At 40.1% G+C, this 18,250-nt stretch overlaps 1 protein-coding gene across 8 annotated transcripts in view; it reads left to right on the forward strand.

Moving 5' to 3' along the window:
* The window catches only part of NPY5R (neuropeptide Y receptor Y5), a 49,510-nt gene extending 36,163 nt beyond the window's left edge, over window positions 1-13,347 (forward strand). For 2 of the 8 annotated variants that reach the window (XM_039542228.1, XM_039542230.1), the window contains one exon: window positions 11,204-13,347. In XM_039542228.1, coding sequence (XP_039398162.1) covers window positions 11,213-12,547 — 1,335 coding nt within the window. In that variant the 5' untranslated portion in view covers window positions 11,204-11,212 and the 3' untranslated portion in view covers window positions 12,548-13,347. Of the gene's footprint in view, window positions 1-4,226; window positions 4,247-4,306; window positions 4,402-4,664; window positions 4,977-5,128; window positions 5,309-11,200 lie in introns of those variants that run through there. The other 6 variants (XM_039542232.1, XM_039542225.1, XM_039542226.1 and 3 more) reach the window with 6 other exon arrangements.
* Window positions 13,348-18,250: the final 4,903 nt, after the last annotated feature.

An 18,250-nucleotide genomic window follows, 5' to 3' on the forward strand; every position in this document is an offset into this window, starting at 1 on the left:
AGTGTTCGAATGACTACATTATATGCACTCTGTTATAGGACTAAATACTACCCTCTGCTGTGCTGGAGCCCTAGTCTACCCCCACAAACGACGGACCAGGATCTAGTGGTTAGAACTGTTGCCCAGCCTAGTGAGTAGAGCCAGAAATAGGAAACAGGAGTCAGTGCCAAGGGTCAGAGCTGGAGCCAGGAGACAAGCCAAGGGTCAGAGCAGGGTTGTAGCAAGCTGGAACCAGACAGGAACAAGGCTGGAGTCAAGGCAGACACAAGAGTGATCAGAGCTGCAGGAATAAGCATTGAGCAGCCAGAAACAACCTCTTATGCTTTATGGTGAAGCAGACTCATTTAGACTCATCCTTACAAGATCCCACATTTGAGGAAGAAGACTGTACTGCTAAAAAAATAAATACATAAATAAAAAATCTGGTTTAAAGGGGAAGTGAAGGCAGCTGTCAAAAACAAAATAATAAAAATATATAACAAATGGAAGAAAGGGAAAATTGATAGTCATGGGTATAAAGCAGAAGTTAGACATTATAGCAAATTGATAAGGGAAGCCAAGGAATACAAGGCGAACTCTGTGATCAGAAGAGTTAAGTACAATAAGGAGGTTTTTTTAAATTAATGGTAACAAAACAAATCCTAACAGTGGTGTTGGTCCATTGCTAGATGGATATGGTAGAATGGTCAATAATAATGCAGACAGTGCAGAAGTGTTCAGACATATTTATGTTCTGTATTTGAGGGGGAACCAGATGACGCAGTTTCATCATATGATCTCATCTTTCCATTCCACTAGTATCTTTGGAGGATGGTAAACAGAAGGTACTAAAATGGTCTCTGCCATGTGTTATGCCAGTTCACTGTGACACATCCTGACATGCACAGATATCACAACTGTATTTCACAAAGTCACCTTTCTTGCTGCTGTCCAGGCTCATCACTGATTGTTTTATATAAGGAAGGAATTTGGCTTACACTGTCTTTTTGGAAAGGGAAGAGGCACAAATGGAGGCACAAATAACCTGTAGGATTTTTTTAAATACATGCATTTTGGAGGGAAGAAGAGGAGAGAGAAGAAGGGAAGAGATGGCATGGACAATCGAGTTATCCTGTGGAAAGCAGTATTTTCAAACAACAGAGATACTGTATATAACTTCCTTATATATCATATCAAATCATAAAGTTGTAATTGTTTTTTAATTCATTCCAAATTTTCAAAATGTCTTGCTGTCAAAATGTCTTGCTGATGGATTACTGCTACACTAGAAGCAGACTTCGTAATGACATTAGGATCTGACTCAGGGTGATTGTATGCCAGAGAATTCTGACAATTACTAATTTAAGGCCGGATTGTCACAGACACTGAGCACTTGCAGATCTTATTGACTTGAGCTGGAGCTTTGAGTATTCAGCACCTCTAAAAGTTAGGCCCTAAAATCTTAATATACTCCCAGAGTGAAGGAGACATTTCAGAGTCTGATGAGAAACTTGTACTAAAATAACAGACTCAGAGCAATGTGTGAAGTGAGAGGAGGTGGTTTGGGGCAACCCCACTCACAAACCATTGGTTGTGGGATTGGATTTCACTTCTGGGACCCCGCTGCACTCCACCTGCACAAAGACTGATTACTCAGGCTTTTTGCATGTAGAATAGATTTTGCTCTGTATGAATAATCTGAAGAAAAATAGAATAATATGGAACAAATCGTGCTCACTTGTGTATTACACTGAAGAGACTACTCATATGCATCAGTTGAGCAGGATTTGCCCCTGTATTGGCATTTTCAGTTTCATTATGGTCTGGGAGGTATTTTAAATGTGTATGACCATTTGCTTTTATATGGTAAAGCTTTTCAAACTGTAGTTATACCAAAGGTTTGTGTTCAGCACAGTATTAAATATTGATAGTGTAGAGTATCAGAGGGGTAGTCGTGTTAGTCTGGTTCTGTAGAAGCAGCAAAGAATCCTGTGGCACCTTATAGACTAACAGATGTTTTGTAGCATGAGCTTTCGTGGGGAACACCCACTTCTTCGGATGCAAGCAATTGATAGTGTAGTGACTGTAAGAGAATGGAAAAGCTAATATATTTGTAGAAATAGCTGACATACAGACTTCAACATGAAAAGCTGATCTATTGAGAAAAGGAAGGAATGTTGGTTAGGACAGTGGGGATATTCCCTGTTCTTTCCAAAAAGTGCTTTTGGATCTTTAATTTTCACCTGGACTGCCACTAAAAGGGGCTTCACTGTAGGGCCAGATTCTATCACTCTTACTGAAACTGTATTGCACCTAACTTACTCCTCCCATTATTGTTCCATTGTGATCAGTGAGACTTCTTGCAGAGTGCTTGAAATACTCCATATGACTAGCAGAATTTGGCCTCTTAATGTCTCATCCCATGACAGACCCTACACTTCAAAAGGAAATGTTACAATTTTAAAAATAATAGTCACTTAAACATGTCCTGTCTTGGGCTAGATCCTTGATCAGCCAGAACTCTCCCTTTGAGGGGAATACAGTTTTTCCTCTGTAAGGACTGCATTATTTATTTCTATAGTAAGCCAATGTTGTTATGCAGAGTCCACCAACTCCCATACTCTTCTAGAAGTACTGAAAACAGTGAAAATCAAATCATTAAAAGTATCTTCAAATTAGTATTAAAATTCTGAACTGTCCAAATCAAGAAAATGCAGGCTAAAACTGTACCAATCATCCTGCTGTGATTACCTTGTTACTGGTGAGTTTCCAGATTACTTATCTCCTACAATATACAATACATTCTGTTTTAGCAAAATAAGTGAACTATGGTCCTAGCTGAGAATGACCTACTGAATCTATGGTGTAGGATTTGTTTACAGTTTCAATAGCTTCATATCAAAACCACTGTATGAAGTTTTGACAAGGAGTAATCTTGAAACTTACAGGAAACAAATATTGCATGAAATAGTTTGTCAAGATTCCCCAATAAACTGAATTAGGCCTGATCCTGTTCCAACAAGGGGGAATGGCAAAAACTCCTATCAACATCAACAGGGACTAGATCCAGCTTTTATATTATTTCTAGGCAAGGATGTTCTTGTTTGGAAGATATTTATGCAAAACTCTCCCTTTTATTGTGGTATTCTCCAAGTCACAATATTTCAACTTCGGACCTATTTACTAACTAATGTACAGCATAGATCTGCCATTTTTATACCTTCTATTATATCATGTTTTTAAATAGCTGCATTCCCTCTCTCTGCTATGCATGCAAATATGACGATAAAACCTAAGAGGGAGGCTCAAAATGTTTTGTTGGCATCTGACCTATTTCAAATTCGCTTAGTTTCTCTCATGATTATAGAGCTCCTGCTGAAATACACCTCCAGTAGTTGTGATCTGTGTGTAAACTGGAATACCAAATTGCAGAGTACATAAAGATCTATCAGTAAAATAGGAAGACCTTACAAATATCACTCTGGAGATTATAGAAAGAAGGCAAACAGACCTGATCACTCCATGGGAAGCAACATCCAAGTAAGGAGACAAAGTTCAAGCACTTTCCATAAGGAGCAGAGCTGGAGCTGGTTAGTACGTGCACAATTGCATACAAAACCTGAGTTATCTGAAACATTGAAAAGGTAGATGTCCAGTTTAACCTCGTGGATTGATTTGTCATTTTGATTTTTGCTCGTCCGAATTAAAAGGGACTTTGTATGTTTCCTAATACCTACTAAATCCGACCGAAATTAAATCACTTGTTATCTTTAAAAATATTGTATCACTTTTTAAACCCTCTGCAATGCGGGCCCTGGCTGCCGCTTCCCACACTTTCACACGCTTAGGAAAGTAAAAACGGGCAGGATAGCCAATGTTTCAAGAATGCTCCCCCCTACTCCTCCCAGTCCCTGGTGGTTCACCTGGAGATGGATTCAGGGAGTCTAGTAGCACTGCTTCTTTTCTCTCTATCTTAATCCTCCCATCACCCATTCTTACCCCCAACGCCCACGCTTCTGTCAGACAAAGACACAGCCTTCAGCTCAGAAACCCTCCCCGAGGCGGTGTTTCGCACATGTAAAACGGTTCATTGCTCTTTGCTCTTTCTCCAGGATTCCAGAAGCGATAAACTGTCTGCTAGGAAAGCCGCTCTGAGGACTTTGGGATAGTATGGTTCATGGATATTAATTATTCTCCATTAAAAAATCGATAAATCATTGGCTTCTATAAGACTCGCCGATCAGAAATGAACATTATTGGATAGCAGGTGGGAGGGGGAGTTAAATTAACTAGCCGGGCTTAGGGGCATCTGAATGGCTAGGAGTGAACTGGCTCGGGGAGGATGCATACGCTGCATTGTATTTAGTACCGTTTGTCGGGATTAAAGGGATACCGAATGGTCCCCGAATGACTCGACCTCCGGTAGGTTGTGATCTCAGTTATACAGGTGTAAGTGATGCGGAGTGACTCCCCCGAGCTCAGTGGAGTGACTCCGGGTTCAGACAAGATACCGCTGGTCTCGCTGCTGGGTTTGGCTTCTGTAGGCGGCGAGGCAGGCTGAGCAGCCAACCCCCCGGCCACCTTAAGAGGAAATCACTGGGGAGGGGGCCGGGGAAGGCGGGGGCGCGAGGGGGGCTGAAGTTAGCCGCTCGGCAGCAGTTCGCGCCGCGTGTGGCTGGCACTGAGCAGCGGGCAGGGGGGCGGCAGCGCTCTGTCCCCACCGGCCCGGGCTCTGGGTCGCCGCCCGCCAGCAGCGCGGAGGAGAGGACCTGGGCCACGGTCACGACAGGGGCTCGGGTGCCGGGTCCGCCTGTCCGCAGCTCGCCCCTTCTCCTGGGCCAGGCTCTCCCCGGCAGCGCGGGCCACTAGCGGCCCGGAGCAGGGTCCCTCCACCACCGCGCAGCGCAGCGACCGCCCCCTGCAGCCAGGCGCCGGGAGAGAGAGGAGCCGGGCCTCGCCCTCCCCGCGGGCGCTGCAGGCAGAGGCTCAGGCGGCAGGTACAGTACGAAGCCCTCGCCCCGCAGCTGCTGAGCGGGGCGCGGTCAGGGGGCGGGAGGAGAAGCCGCCGCGGCGGCCCCCCTGGCGGTCCCATTGGTGCGATGGGAGGCGGATCTGGCCCAGCATCTGCAGCTGAGAAGTACCCCGGGAAGGGCCCGCAAGGGGAGCGCTCGCTTTTCAGCCCCACGTCTGCAATAACCAGCCGGTGTCAGCGCCCCGATGGCCGCTCAGAGCACCTGTGCCAGGCAGCACGTCTGCTGCCGGGCACTGCCCTACCTGGGCTGCTGCAAAGGCACCCAGGCGGGGCTAGCTCCACACTGAACGAACCCAGGTGCAGTTTAGGAGCCAGGCTGCTAGAGGGAAATCTCTGTTCCTTATTTATAATCGCTTTAATGGAATGTAGTGCGCATACCTTTTAAAGCAGATAGTATCCAGTTAAGGACTTTTCCCAAGTGTGGCGAGGTAGTGATTCAATATCCCTTGAAATGGAAATAAATATTATCGAACACCTCCCACGTTGCTGAATTATACTTAATGCAATGCCCTTTAAACATAAATATTCTGGCATTCATGTTTTACATTTTGAGGAATAATTTACCTCTGACATGCTTACAGAACATGAGAAATGACCAACTGGAATGAGCACGTGTTTGCCATCTCTAACTCTGTGATTCTTTGAAATTAATTCTTTTATTTTTAACCAATTATACTTTGGCAATACTCCACTGAGGATAATTGAAAATCTATGCTTAATGAAATTAGCATTTTGTCTAAGTAACTAATAATATACTTTAGTTGATTGCTGGATGATAAATATAATATATTGTATTAGCTGGCACAATTCAAAATGCCTCCCTCGAGAAAAATAAAGTATCAGAGGGGTAGCCGTGTTAGTCTGGTTCTGTAGAAGCAGCAAAGAATCCTGTGGCACCTTATAGACTAACAGACGTTTCGCAGCATGAGCTTTCCTGGGTGAATACCCACTTCTTCGGATGCAAGCTCATGCTGCAAGCTCATGCTGCAAAACGTCTGTTAGTCTATAAGGTGCCACAGGATTCTTTGCTGCTTCTAGAAAAATAAAGAAAAGCATGTTACAAATCTTAAGTTGTAAGGTCTTCAGTGTTTGTTTGGTTGTTTATCTAGACGTTTGTTACACTTTGTGCTCAGTAGCATATACTTTAATAATATGTTAGGCTTGCTTTACTGATCAGTGAGGTACTAATTTATGGTATATCACACTCCTTCGAATTTGGAGGTATAATCCTATTTTTAATGAATAGATTATTTGCCTACTGTGGGAAGCCATATTGTTGTTTTTCCAGAAGAATTTTGTAATATTTATTATCTTTTATCAATAATGGCCACTTTAAGAGAGATAAGTAATCTTTTCATCATTAACATATGATGAAACACTTGTCTGGCGTTCTGAAGTGCTCTTACTCTTCTTTTCAGAGCTCAAAGGTTCTTAAACTGAAATGTAATGTTGAATGTACTAATTATAAAAGAATTGGAACAGTTGCAGTGGCAGCTCTACCTCTTTAATCTGTGTTTTGTAAATGCACAGCCTTAACTCTCCTTTGTTGCATATAGGCATTATGACACAGTCTGTAATTACATGACATTTTTTTATCCAATATAATATATTTCAGTGTTTCTAGGAGCTTAGACAGGCAATGATTAAGTAATTATGGATTATTATAATACCTATATGCAACAGGGCAGCATTAAAGTTATATGTTCAACATTTGTATTTCTTGGCTTCTGGGTGCTTAACTATACAGGGTTAACATTGTGTTTGCAGTGTTGTTCCCAGGATATTAAAGAGACAAGGTGGGTAATATCTTTTACTAGACCAACCTCTGTTGGTGAAAGAGACAAACTTGCAAGCTTACACAGAGTTCTTCCATCCTCCAAAATTATGATTTATGGATTTTTTGCTTTTTGCATTTTAAGCCAATAACAGGCCTTAAAGTGGAATAATGAACATAATCCACTTCAGACATGTTAAACCAATATAAAGTTAGATCACTTTATATCTTAAACTGAGCTCAGACAGGACAGTGGTTTAAGCTCCTTGTGCCATTTTAAGGCTTTAGATTAGTTTAAATGGTTTAAAAAAAACACCTTCTCCCTCCTCCCCCCACAAAACTCTTCCTAAAAACATAACTTGGGGGAGAAACAATTTGACTAAAGTGCTCATCAGAGGAAGATGAAAATTAAGATACACAGCTGGACATAGGTGAACATGGTTCAGGAAGATGTCATGAGGATCTTCTTGGTTCATGATGTATTTTCTTACTTTAAAGTACATTTATTTACACGATGAATGGTGACTATAAAGCAAAGTTGATAGGAAACCAATGAGACACAAGGAGTATGGAACCCCAAGATACTGTTTTTACTGTCACTGTTCAGGTTGGAACCTCACTTTAAATATGATGAAGGGAAACATTTTCAAAATCACCTTAGTGATTTAGGAGCCTAAGTTCCATTTTTGAAAGTGACTGGCACCTAAGACTTATTGAAAGTCTCACTGGATGTCATTGACAAGAATAGGGCCAGAGAGGGATAACAAATCCCAGCAGTAGAAGTTGCTGCTAATACCAAGCAGCAAGACAGAAGCCTCAGTAAGAGCAAAAGTCCAAATAATATCAGTGGCATGTTATTGTGTGATTGTGGGCTGAAAACCAGCAGTATGGTGGAGAAGCATTTTCAGCTTCATTCAGCTAATAGCACTCAAGATCAAGACACTCTGTGTAAGTGTTGTGAGTCAGGGTAGAAACCCACAGAAACTGGCAACTGCCTCTTTACTGAATCATCTCTATAACAATCCCCCACCCATTTCTTGCATGACCAGCATGCAGCAAAACAAACAGGATTTGCAGCCCAAGCTTAGTAAAATACCCACCAGTTCCAATATATGTACTGAATCATTATTTCTGGGAGAGGCAAGCAGTGCTCATGCATGCAAATTGACTCTGGGTACATACATATTCACTACAAGCACTACAGTGTCAAAGCTGAAGCATAGCAACTTAATACAGTGGCAGAAGGGTTTTTTCTGCCCTGTCTAAAACCACCCCCTCAAGAGATGATAGGTCGATGGAAGAATTCTTCTGTTGACCTAGCTGCATTTACAGTGGGTGTTAGATTGATCTAACTACATCACACAGGTTGTGAAATTTTTCACAGTCCTGAGTGATATAGGTAGGTTGATCTAATTTTAAGGTATAGACCAACCCAAATGTCTCCCTCTTTCCACTCTGTTATTCTACTCTCCCACAGCTGGCAGTGATACTTTTCTGTCTTCATCCTTAAGTAGGAGTACCACTGTGATGGGTTGCCCTCTGTTAAGGTGCCACCTGATGTACTGGGATACCACTGAGCCTTCCTTTTCTGCCAGCCTGGGCCCCCTTTACCCTGTCTTGCTGAGCCAGGCTCTTAAGCCTCCTCTAGCACACACAGGCAGGGCCACACCCAGCTGCAGAAAGACACAGACACTAAGATCAGCTTAAGGTACTTGCCCCAGCACTCAGCTGTCCACCTCCCTTGGAGTGCAGACCCAAAGTTATACTGTCTTGTACTGTACAGAAAAATCTGCACTGCGCAAGCTCATAAAAATTCACCCTCTCCCTCAATGTGAAAAGAGAGATGCACAATTTCTTGCCCACGCCAGATACGAATTGCACAAACTGGGTTATGTTATAAACAAGAAATAAATTTATTGACTACAAAAAACAGATTTTAAGTGATTATAAGGGATAGCAAACAGAACAAAGCAGATTACTAAGCAAATAAAACAAAACACACAAAGTAAGCTTGATTCACTAAAGAAACAGGTTACAAAATGTAATTTCTCACCCTAAATGTTGAATTAGGCAGGGTGCAGAGTTTCTGTAGCTCGGAGTTCCGGATATTTCTTACAGACTGGACTCCTGTCTCAGTCTGGACTCATCCTTGCTTTCCCTTCAGGTTAGTTCCTTTGTCCTTTCAGGTTCTTTCAGCAGTCCTTCTTCTTGGGTAGGAAATAGAGGAGAGTCTAGATCAACCCTCTTCCCAACCCTTAAAAAGGATTTACCTAAGGCGGGAATCCTTCGTTTGATCCCCATCCCCCTACAAAGGAAAAGTACCAGCAGTATCCAATGGGGTATTTTTCATCAGGTGATTCTATCACCTGACCTTGTAGTGTTAATGCAGCATCTTCAAAGTTCTATTGTTCTTCTTAAATGGGTCATTCAGGAGGATTGCCTACTGTCTGGTGGGCATTACCCCCAAGTACAAACACAGTTGTAATTATTACATAGTCAATATCCCTAACTTTAGATACAGAAATGATACATGCATACCAATTAGATAATCATATTCAGTAAATCATAACCTTTCCAATGATATCTTACATGAGCCATCTTGCTTATACTTTAGTTATGCCATAGTCATATCATAACCATATTTCTATGAAGAATATGTGGTGTAATGTCACACCACATCACTTCAGTTCTGTTCGTGACCTCTCTCAGAAAGAAAAAAGGCAACATCAACCCATAAGTCAGAGCAGCAACATTAGTGTTTATAACTAATCCAAATATGCAGACCTTTGGGGGCAAAACTAAATATATTTCCACTGACACTTAGCTGAAATGAAGAATATACTGGTTTTGGTTCAATAGTCTATTGATTTTGGAGATAGCTAGGTCTCCCCCACCCCCAATACATGAGATTTCCTTGTGGTCCACCTTTTCTATAAGAGTACTGCCTTGTATTTATCAAAGGGTCTGAAGGGGAGATTCCAGTCTTCTAAGGCAGGTTTATACCTGAACCAGTACAATTTCAGTGCACACCTAGCTGTCTTTGGTGGCCCACTACTGTAGCCACAGCACAAAGCATCAGTGGACATTCCTTCTGCTCTGTGCAACAACCAACCATCTATGGGTACTTAGGTAGATCTTGAACAATTACTCCAACGTCTTGATACAGGCTATGAGCATACACTAGAATGGCATATTGTGCACATTACGCTGATTGGACAGAAGCAGGCTGTACACCTCATGTCCATGGGGCAGGACACAAGGGGGAGCACTAGGCCACCATAAGTGATTCTTGTGGAAGTCACTAGTCATAGTAAAAGAATCCTTCAAACGCGGCATGCTTGATCTTAATGACAGCAAGCATCATTGAGTGGCTCATATACACTAGACTTCAATCTCTCATTTGCTAGAGCAGGCAAGGATGGATCCAGAGGAGGTTTCTGGTGATGATGATGATGTCCCTGTCAGTGCCTTGAGGACGTACCTGAAAACTGTGTAGAATAATCTATAACAGAACAAACTATGTTGTTGCAATGGTGCTGAAATTTCACTGATCCCATTATAGTAAAAGGGAGATTTGCTAGGATTTGTCTGACTGCTAGTATTAACCCAGAATTCTCTATTTCACCTCTACTGACAAAACTCTGTGTAACTTCAGTGGAAGCTTTGAATCAGTGGAATCTGCAGGACTTGGCTCTATCTATTGTTAACATATATTAAATACTATTTTCCGGATTAAGGAGATTAATTTGAGTATAGCAGCTATACAATTAAAAAATTGCCACACTGGGAACTGAATTCTGTGGAACAGTGAGGGCCATAGTGTGACACTTTCTGAAAGATTCTTTTTCTGGTGAAATTCCCTATTATAAAAATAGTGAATATAGCTGGAACAAAACATTACGCATTTTTAAGCACTCCAGTGCAGTTTATCGTCATGTAACAGAAATAGATACCCTAATAATATAGTATATGGGTGGGTACAATTATTGCACAGAGCCAGATTATGAACTCCTTATTCACAATGGTGAGCAGTTATTCAAATGACTAGTCCCTTTGACTCTAAAGGGACTACTTTGATAAATAGCTGGTCACTCATGAGTAAAGGGTCCACAATCTGGCCAACAGCAAACCATTGTTAATTGTTTACTTCATTTGCACCACGCTTTAAATTGTAAGTGCAAAATATGAGAATCCAAAGGTTGGGGCTAGGTAGGCTGCATAAAATACATGCTAAGAACTGTGGCAATTAATTGGTGAGGGTTTATAATTATGCAGGATTTAGGGCAAAGTATAATGATATTACTGCACTTTTAAATGTAATGAAGCAATAAAGAAAATGGTTGTTTCTCTAAATTCTGATTAACACCAATGTCATCTATTCTGCAGTTACTAATTAACATCTTTCTGATTCTAAGCAGGACTGTAATATGGATTTAGAACTGAAAGACTACACAATGCTTACTAAGGAGAACAGCTCTGCTACTATCAAGAGTTCTGATTTTTCTGCCTGGGAAGACTATAAGAGCAGCGTAGATGACTTACGGTACTTTCTGATTGGCTTGTACACACTTATAAGTCTTGCTGGCTTCATGGGAAATCTACTTATACTGATGGCTCTAATAAAACGCAAGCAGAACACAATAATAAACATTCTCATTGGAAACCTAGCCTTTTCTGACATTTTAGTTGTGCTGTTTTGTTCGCCTTTTACATTAACATCTGTCCTGCTCGATCAGTGGATATTTGGAGCAATCATGTGCCATGTTATGCCTTTCCTCCAATGTGTGTCAGTTCTGGTTTCAACTTTAATGTTAATCTCTATTGCTGTTGTCAGATACCGCATGATAAAAAATCCCCTTTCTAGTAATTTAACAGCAAAACATGGCTATTTCTTAATAGCAACTATCTGGGTTCTTGGTTGTACAATTTGCTCCCCTCTGCCAGTTTTCCACAAAATTGTAGATCTCCATGAAACCCTTAATTTAGAGACACTGAACAGCAGGCATTTGTGTATTGAATCATGGCCATCTGATTCATATAGAATTGCCTTTACTATTTCTTTATTACTCATGCAGTATATATTGCCCTTGGTTTGTTTAACCGTAAGTCATACCAGCGTCTGCAGGAGTGTAAATTCCAGATTGTCAAACAAGGAAAACAAATTTGAAGAAAATGAGATGATAAACCTAACACTTCATCCACCCAAGAGTTGTAGATCTCAGGTGCAACTCTCCAGCAGTTCTAGATGGAGCTGTACATTTGTCGGACAACACAGAAAAAGGTATAGCAAAAAGAGTGCCAGTGTGATGCCAGCTATTTTACGGAGTCATCAGGATAATAATTCTGGAGAACTCCCAGAAACCTCTGGTACAGAAAGAAGCCAGCTCTCTTCATCCAGTAAGTTCATACCAGGGGTACCAATCTGCTTTGAGATGAAACCAGAAGAAAATTCAGAGATGAAAGACATGATTACAGTATCCCGATCCATCACTCGAATTAAGACAAGATCACGGAGGGTTTTCTGCAGACTGACAGTACTGATCTTAGTTTTTGCTGTCAGTTGGATGCCTCTTCACCTTTTCCATGTTGTCACTGATTTTAATGCCAATCTTATTTCTAATAGGCATTTTAAATTAGTATACTGCATATGTCACTTACTGGGTATGATGTCCTGCTGCCTGAATCCCATCTTATATGGGTTCCTTAACAATGGCATAAAAGCTGATTTGATGTCTCTTATTCCATGCTACCAAATATCATGATTTTAAAAGCTCTACAATAAAATATAAAACAAACAATGTTATGCCTATAAGCATACTGAAGTATAAAATATCTTTTATTCAGTTTTAGGTGTGAATCAGTTGTTAGCAATGATTAGCAGCTTTAGGTGTGAATGGTTAGTTCTAGGTCTGAATGGTTTGTACATGCCTCTTATGTACAGCAGAAATATACAGATACATTGTAATATTAGTCTTTTGTTTATCTATTGTATGGAGGAAATCATGTGTAGTGTACAAAACCATATTATCATTTTAATAGTTCAATCAAATGTTTCAACTGTACCTTACAAATATCTGAACTCTAAATTCACAATTCATGTACAAAATGAGTCCATTCATCTCAGTATCAATATCATGAGGCTATAATCAGCAAATTATTATTATTGCTAAATAATGTTTAATTGAATCAGACTATTTTGACCACTTCTTAAAATAAAAATTTCTGTTGCTTGATGTGATTAGAACACATTTATATATTTTTTTATCTTGATACATCCAGTCCAGCCAATGTTTCTCTATCACATTTGCCAGACATCAACAGATCTTTTGCTGCTTCTTTAAAGACTATCTTCTTCACTTGGATAACTACATGGATAATCACTATATTCCAGATTGTTCTCATACTTCTGGATTTAATTAGCATCATCTACCCTTTTTTTCTGGTAATTTTACTGTGTCCTATCATTTCATATGATTTTCAACTTGACCTGAACATAGATAGCATGCCTCTGTCCTTATTTTCATGACTTTCCTCCAAGAACGGTATGTTTTGAGTCAGAATGAACTCTATCTACTGATCCTCAGGAGAGCAAGTGATAACAGAAATAAGAAGAAATAGAAAGATAAACATTTTTTCCTCATGAGTGCAAATGATTATCTGTTTTTCTTTACAGATAGTCTGTTGTTTTGGAGAACTGTGGTACCTTTCAGATACAAATATTGGTTGAGTCTGCATCCAAGCAGTAGACACTAGGGCTCTGGTTCAGTCAGATGGTGGAGTCAGTGGAACTACTCATGTGCTTAAAGTGAAGAATGTACTTAAATATCTTACTAACTCTAGAGCTAGATTTTAAGAGCCCACTGTGGCTCTTTGCTATCCCCAGTATCTCTGTGAACAAGTCAGTATCTGCATCTGTTTTAAGTACAAATGGCCAGGTTCTGCCACCCCTTACACTGAGAAATACACTACTCCACAATTAACTCCGTTGGAATGAATTAAACTACATGTGGAGTAAGGTATGACTCAAAGTGAGCAAGGGTGGCAGAATCTGGCTCAATGTCTTTTTTACTAAAATGTGCACTACGCTCCCCACTCTCCTTTCTACTGTATTGCTTTTTACTCCTCACCCCACCATTTTCCCTCTCCCTTTACCCACTTCCCTCTCTCTTCATGTTTATTAAATAAAAACTTCAAAACAAAACCAAAAATTACAGTCACAGACAGGACAAATCACAGACACAAAAATAAACCATTCAACCTTCCTCACTCTAGAGTCTTTGTCCTAAGAACTAAAAGGTCACTTTGATCTCATAGGCTGCCCACATCCAATGACAATTGCCATTTTGCTGAACTCATCTGTTTTCTCCTCAGCCATTGCTCACAATTGAACGACTGCATAAATAGTGTGAACTACAATATCAGGTGAGTCATTCTGTGCCTGCAAAAGGGCTCTGCCAAGGTAGTATAAAACTACGGCATTAGTAACTGTCAGAGGCTCAACGAAAATACATGGCAAATGTCTGTCCTTCCTTATTGAGGTATGTGCCAAATCTTCTGGTGTCTGGAAAAGTCCAAAAGTCAATTGTCCATAAGTCTATCTTATACTCCAATAGTTGCTTTATCTTCCCAATTTAAACTGAAAGTGTCTTCCCCAAAGAAATCTGACCCCTCCCATGCTATATTTTTATAATATAAATAAACTAAATATATATCATTCCTTGCTTCTGGCTAGTTTAACTCAACACAGGGGAACTGGCTTTGCAGAGAGGCTGCAGCAACAGATGAGGGTACAAAGGTGAGCTTTAAGGCACTTTTGTACACACAATCTTAACCTGAGTTCCATGCAGGTCAGCTTCACCTTAGGAGCTGCCCATTCATTCCTTTCTCTTTAGCCCATTTTCTCCTCCAGTTCACATTTTCAATCTGGTGGCATTTAAAGGGCATTCTTTGGTGAACAGGGAGAACAAAAGCAAAACTAAACACAGATAATTTTACATGTAGTGGTAGGTATACTATTAGAAGTATACTTTGGCACTGTAGCATCATTGATGTGTTTTGTTAAGTTTGCAGCATACAGAGAAGTCAGATAACATAAATAATCTTGCTGGAAGATTGCAACATAACACTACTTTATTTCTTAGAATTCCGAATGATAATGCACAAGAACCCAAAATCAGAGAGAGAAAAATCAGGCTGTTCCCTAAGGGTGTGTCTCCACTGCAGCTGGGAGATGAGATTACAGCATGTGTAGAGATACTCAAACTAGCTTTGCTTTGGCTATATCAAAGCTATCTTGAGTAACACTACCAGTGAAGCTGCAGCAGCATGGACAGCTGCATAAGCTAGCTACACTCATCCAGATCAAGCAGCTGCTACTCATGTTGCCATGGCTTCAGTGCTCTCATTAGTCAAGCTCACTTTGATCAAAGCTATCTTGGGAATGTCTACACGTGCTACAATCACACCTCCCCATTTCAGTGTAGACAGACCTTAAAGCAGAGACACAGAACACACCCTACCTTGCTTTAAGCTGGCTCTTTCCAGAACTGACTCTGCTTACATGCTTTGCTACAGAGCCCCTCGTCCACTTGCAGAACCTGAAACCCCCTTTGCGCACTTGTGCACACACACACACACATTGTTAAAGTGCTAGCTTGCAATTCTGATACAGTCCTGAGTATACGTTTAATACTCAAAAGTAGGGCTGTCAATTAATCACAGTTAACTCAAGCAATTAATGCAAAACAAATTAACTAGATTAAAAAAATTAGTTGTGTTTAATCGCAGTTTTAATCGCACTGTTAAGCCACAGAATACCAATTTAAATTTATTATATATGTTTTTGGATGTTTTTCTCTATTTTCAAATATATTGATTTCAATTAAAACACAGAATACGAAGTGTACAGTACTTCAAATATTTGCACTAAAAAGATAAACAAAAGAATTACTATTTTTCAGTTCACTTGATACAAATACTGTAGTGCTATCTCTTTATTGTAAAAGTGGATCTTACAAATGTAGATTTTTTTTTTATATAGCTGCACTCAAAACCAAAACAATATAAAACTTTAGCGCCTACAGATCCACTCAGTCCTACTTCTTGTTCAACCAATTGCTAAGACAAACAAGTTAGTTTACATTTACGGGAGATAATGCTGCCCATTTCTTATTTACATCACCTGAAAGCAAGAACAGGTGTTTGCATGGCACTGTTGTAGCTGGAGTTGCAAGATATTTACCTGCCAGATATGCTAAATGTTTGTATGCCCCTTTATACTTCAACCACCATTCCAGAGGATATGTTTTCATGCTGATGATGCTCATTAAAAAAATGTGTTAATTAAATTTGTGACTGAACTACTTGGCAGAGAATTGTATATCTCGTGCTCCATGATTTTACCCGCATTCTGCCACATATTTTGTTTTAGATGACAGTATATGTTGTTTGATTTAAGAATGCTTCCACTGCAGATTTCAAAAAATGCAAAGAAGGTACCAACATGAGATTTCTAAAAATAGCTACAGCACTTGACCCCAGGTTTAAGAACCTGAAGTGCCTTCCAAAATCTGAGAGCGACAAGGTGTGGAATATGCTGTCAAAAGTTTTAAGAAAGTAACTGTCTGATGCAGAAACTACAGAACCCCCACCAAAAAAGAAAATCAACTTTCTGTTAATGGCATCTGACTCAGATGATGAAAATGAACATGTGGTGGTCTGCACTGCTTTGGATTGTTATCTAGCAGAACCCGTCCTCAGCAATTAATCACAACTATTTTTTTTAATCTCGCAATTAAAGCCAATTAACTTTTAATCATTTGTCAGCCCTACTCAAAAGTAACAATTGACCTCTCTAATAACAAAATAAATAATAAATAATAATTAATAATAATATGTAATAATACTTCACATTTCTTTAGAACCTTCCATCACAGGATCGCTAAGCTTTGAACATTGATGAATTAAGTGCTTCACAGGGGTATTGAGATTAAGGATTATTCTCATTTTATAGATGAGTCATCGAGCAAAACCCTAAGAAAGGGGGTGAGTTTTGAACCTATATATTCTGGGTGGACTGTCTTTTGTGTAGGAAAGCCATCAGCTCGTATGCATCAAGGCCAAAGTCCCATCTGTACAATTCATAGCTCAAATAGCAGGCAATACATTGAGTATCGCTGTGGGACAACCAGAGGACAGGACTCCTCCTTCACAGAACATGGAGCAGTTGTACAGTTTTTCTGCTGTCACTACTGCAACTTTGAGACTACAGAGAGCCCTGCAGCCTTAGCATGTGCACATTGTGGGAAAAAAGAGGACGATTGGAGTATCTGTGTAGCAGCAACTTCTCCAGTCCTTTGCACCCCCACATTTCCTGTGTACTGATATGCAGGTGGGTGGGGACACAGTCTATGGGGGATGAATCCCCCTCTCTGATCCTCACAAATCCCACTCCCACAGTCTCCCCTAAACAAGAAAACCACATTGGTTCCACTGTCAGGAGAGCTCCACAGCTGTGGAGGAAGGACTGGTTTGTCTCCAAGAGACTGAGGCCAAAATTTCAAATTTGGATGCTGAAACTGAAGCACTTAAATCCTTATTTATTCACCTAAATAAGCGGCCTGCTTTTCAGATGCGTTGAGCAACTTATAGTTGAGTGGGAGCTGGCAGTGCTCAACTCCTCTGAAAAGCTCTTGAGGAACCTGCCTTTGAAAAGCTGGCATAAGTGACTCACTCAAGGTCATATGGAGCATCTGTGCAGATCTAGGAATAGAACTCAAGTGTCTGTCTTTCCAGGAACAGAACAGAATACCATCCTTCCTCAGAGCGTGCATTTCATTTTCATGATAGATTACAATTTATATAATATTAAATGCATGAGAAAAAAACCTTTGTCCTGGCAAATCTTTGTCAAACCTGTGTCTAAACAACCCCTATAAAACCAGAGAGCTTTATCCTTTATTCTGGTTTCAATTTCCTATTTGTAAAGGGTCCTCTTGTTAACTTTAACATATTTCAGGAAACTATTTCCCATATACAGCACTCCTTCCATTATCTTTGTATTTTTCCAGTAGTCTCGCTCATAAATTTTTCAAACTAAGAGGCAAAATCTTTCTTTTTATTGTGTTTCTTGGCTGGAGGTATTTCCAGGCAAAAGCAGTCCTTCTTTATAATACTTCAAACAATTGTCAGCCTACTGTTATTGCAATATTTCTGACATCTTCTCTCTCCAGACTATCTTTTGATAAGAAGTCTATTAGCATAGCAGTTAGTAGTGTCTTTCCTTCAATATTCAACAATTTCCCCAAAGTTGAGTTACACAATAGCACATAATTTTTCATGTCTGATGGTGATATCATTTATTAGTTTATTTGTGGCAGCTGATTATTACATTTTGTAGATTTTCTTTTTTTCTAAAAAGCCCTTTATTGTGCCATCATTGTATATTGTATAGGCGTCTCTGTTGG

Source organism: Mauremys reevesii, linkage group 5 (assembly GCF_016161935.1).
Source record: "Mauremys reevesii isolate NIE-2019 linkage group 5, ASM1616193v1, whole genome shotgun sequence".
NCBI classification, from domain to species: Eukaryota; Metazoa; Chordata; order Testudines; family Geoemydidae; genus Mauremys; species Mauremys reevesii.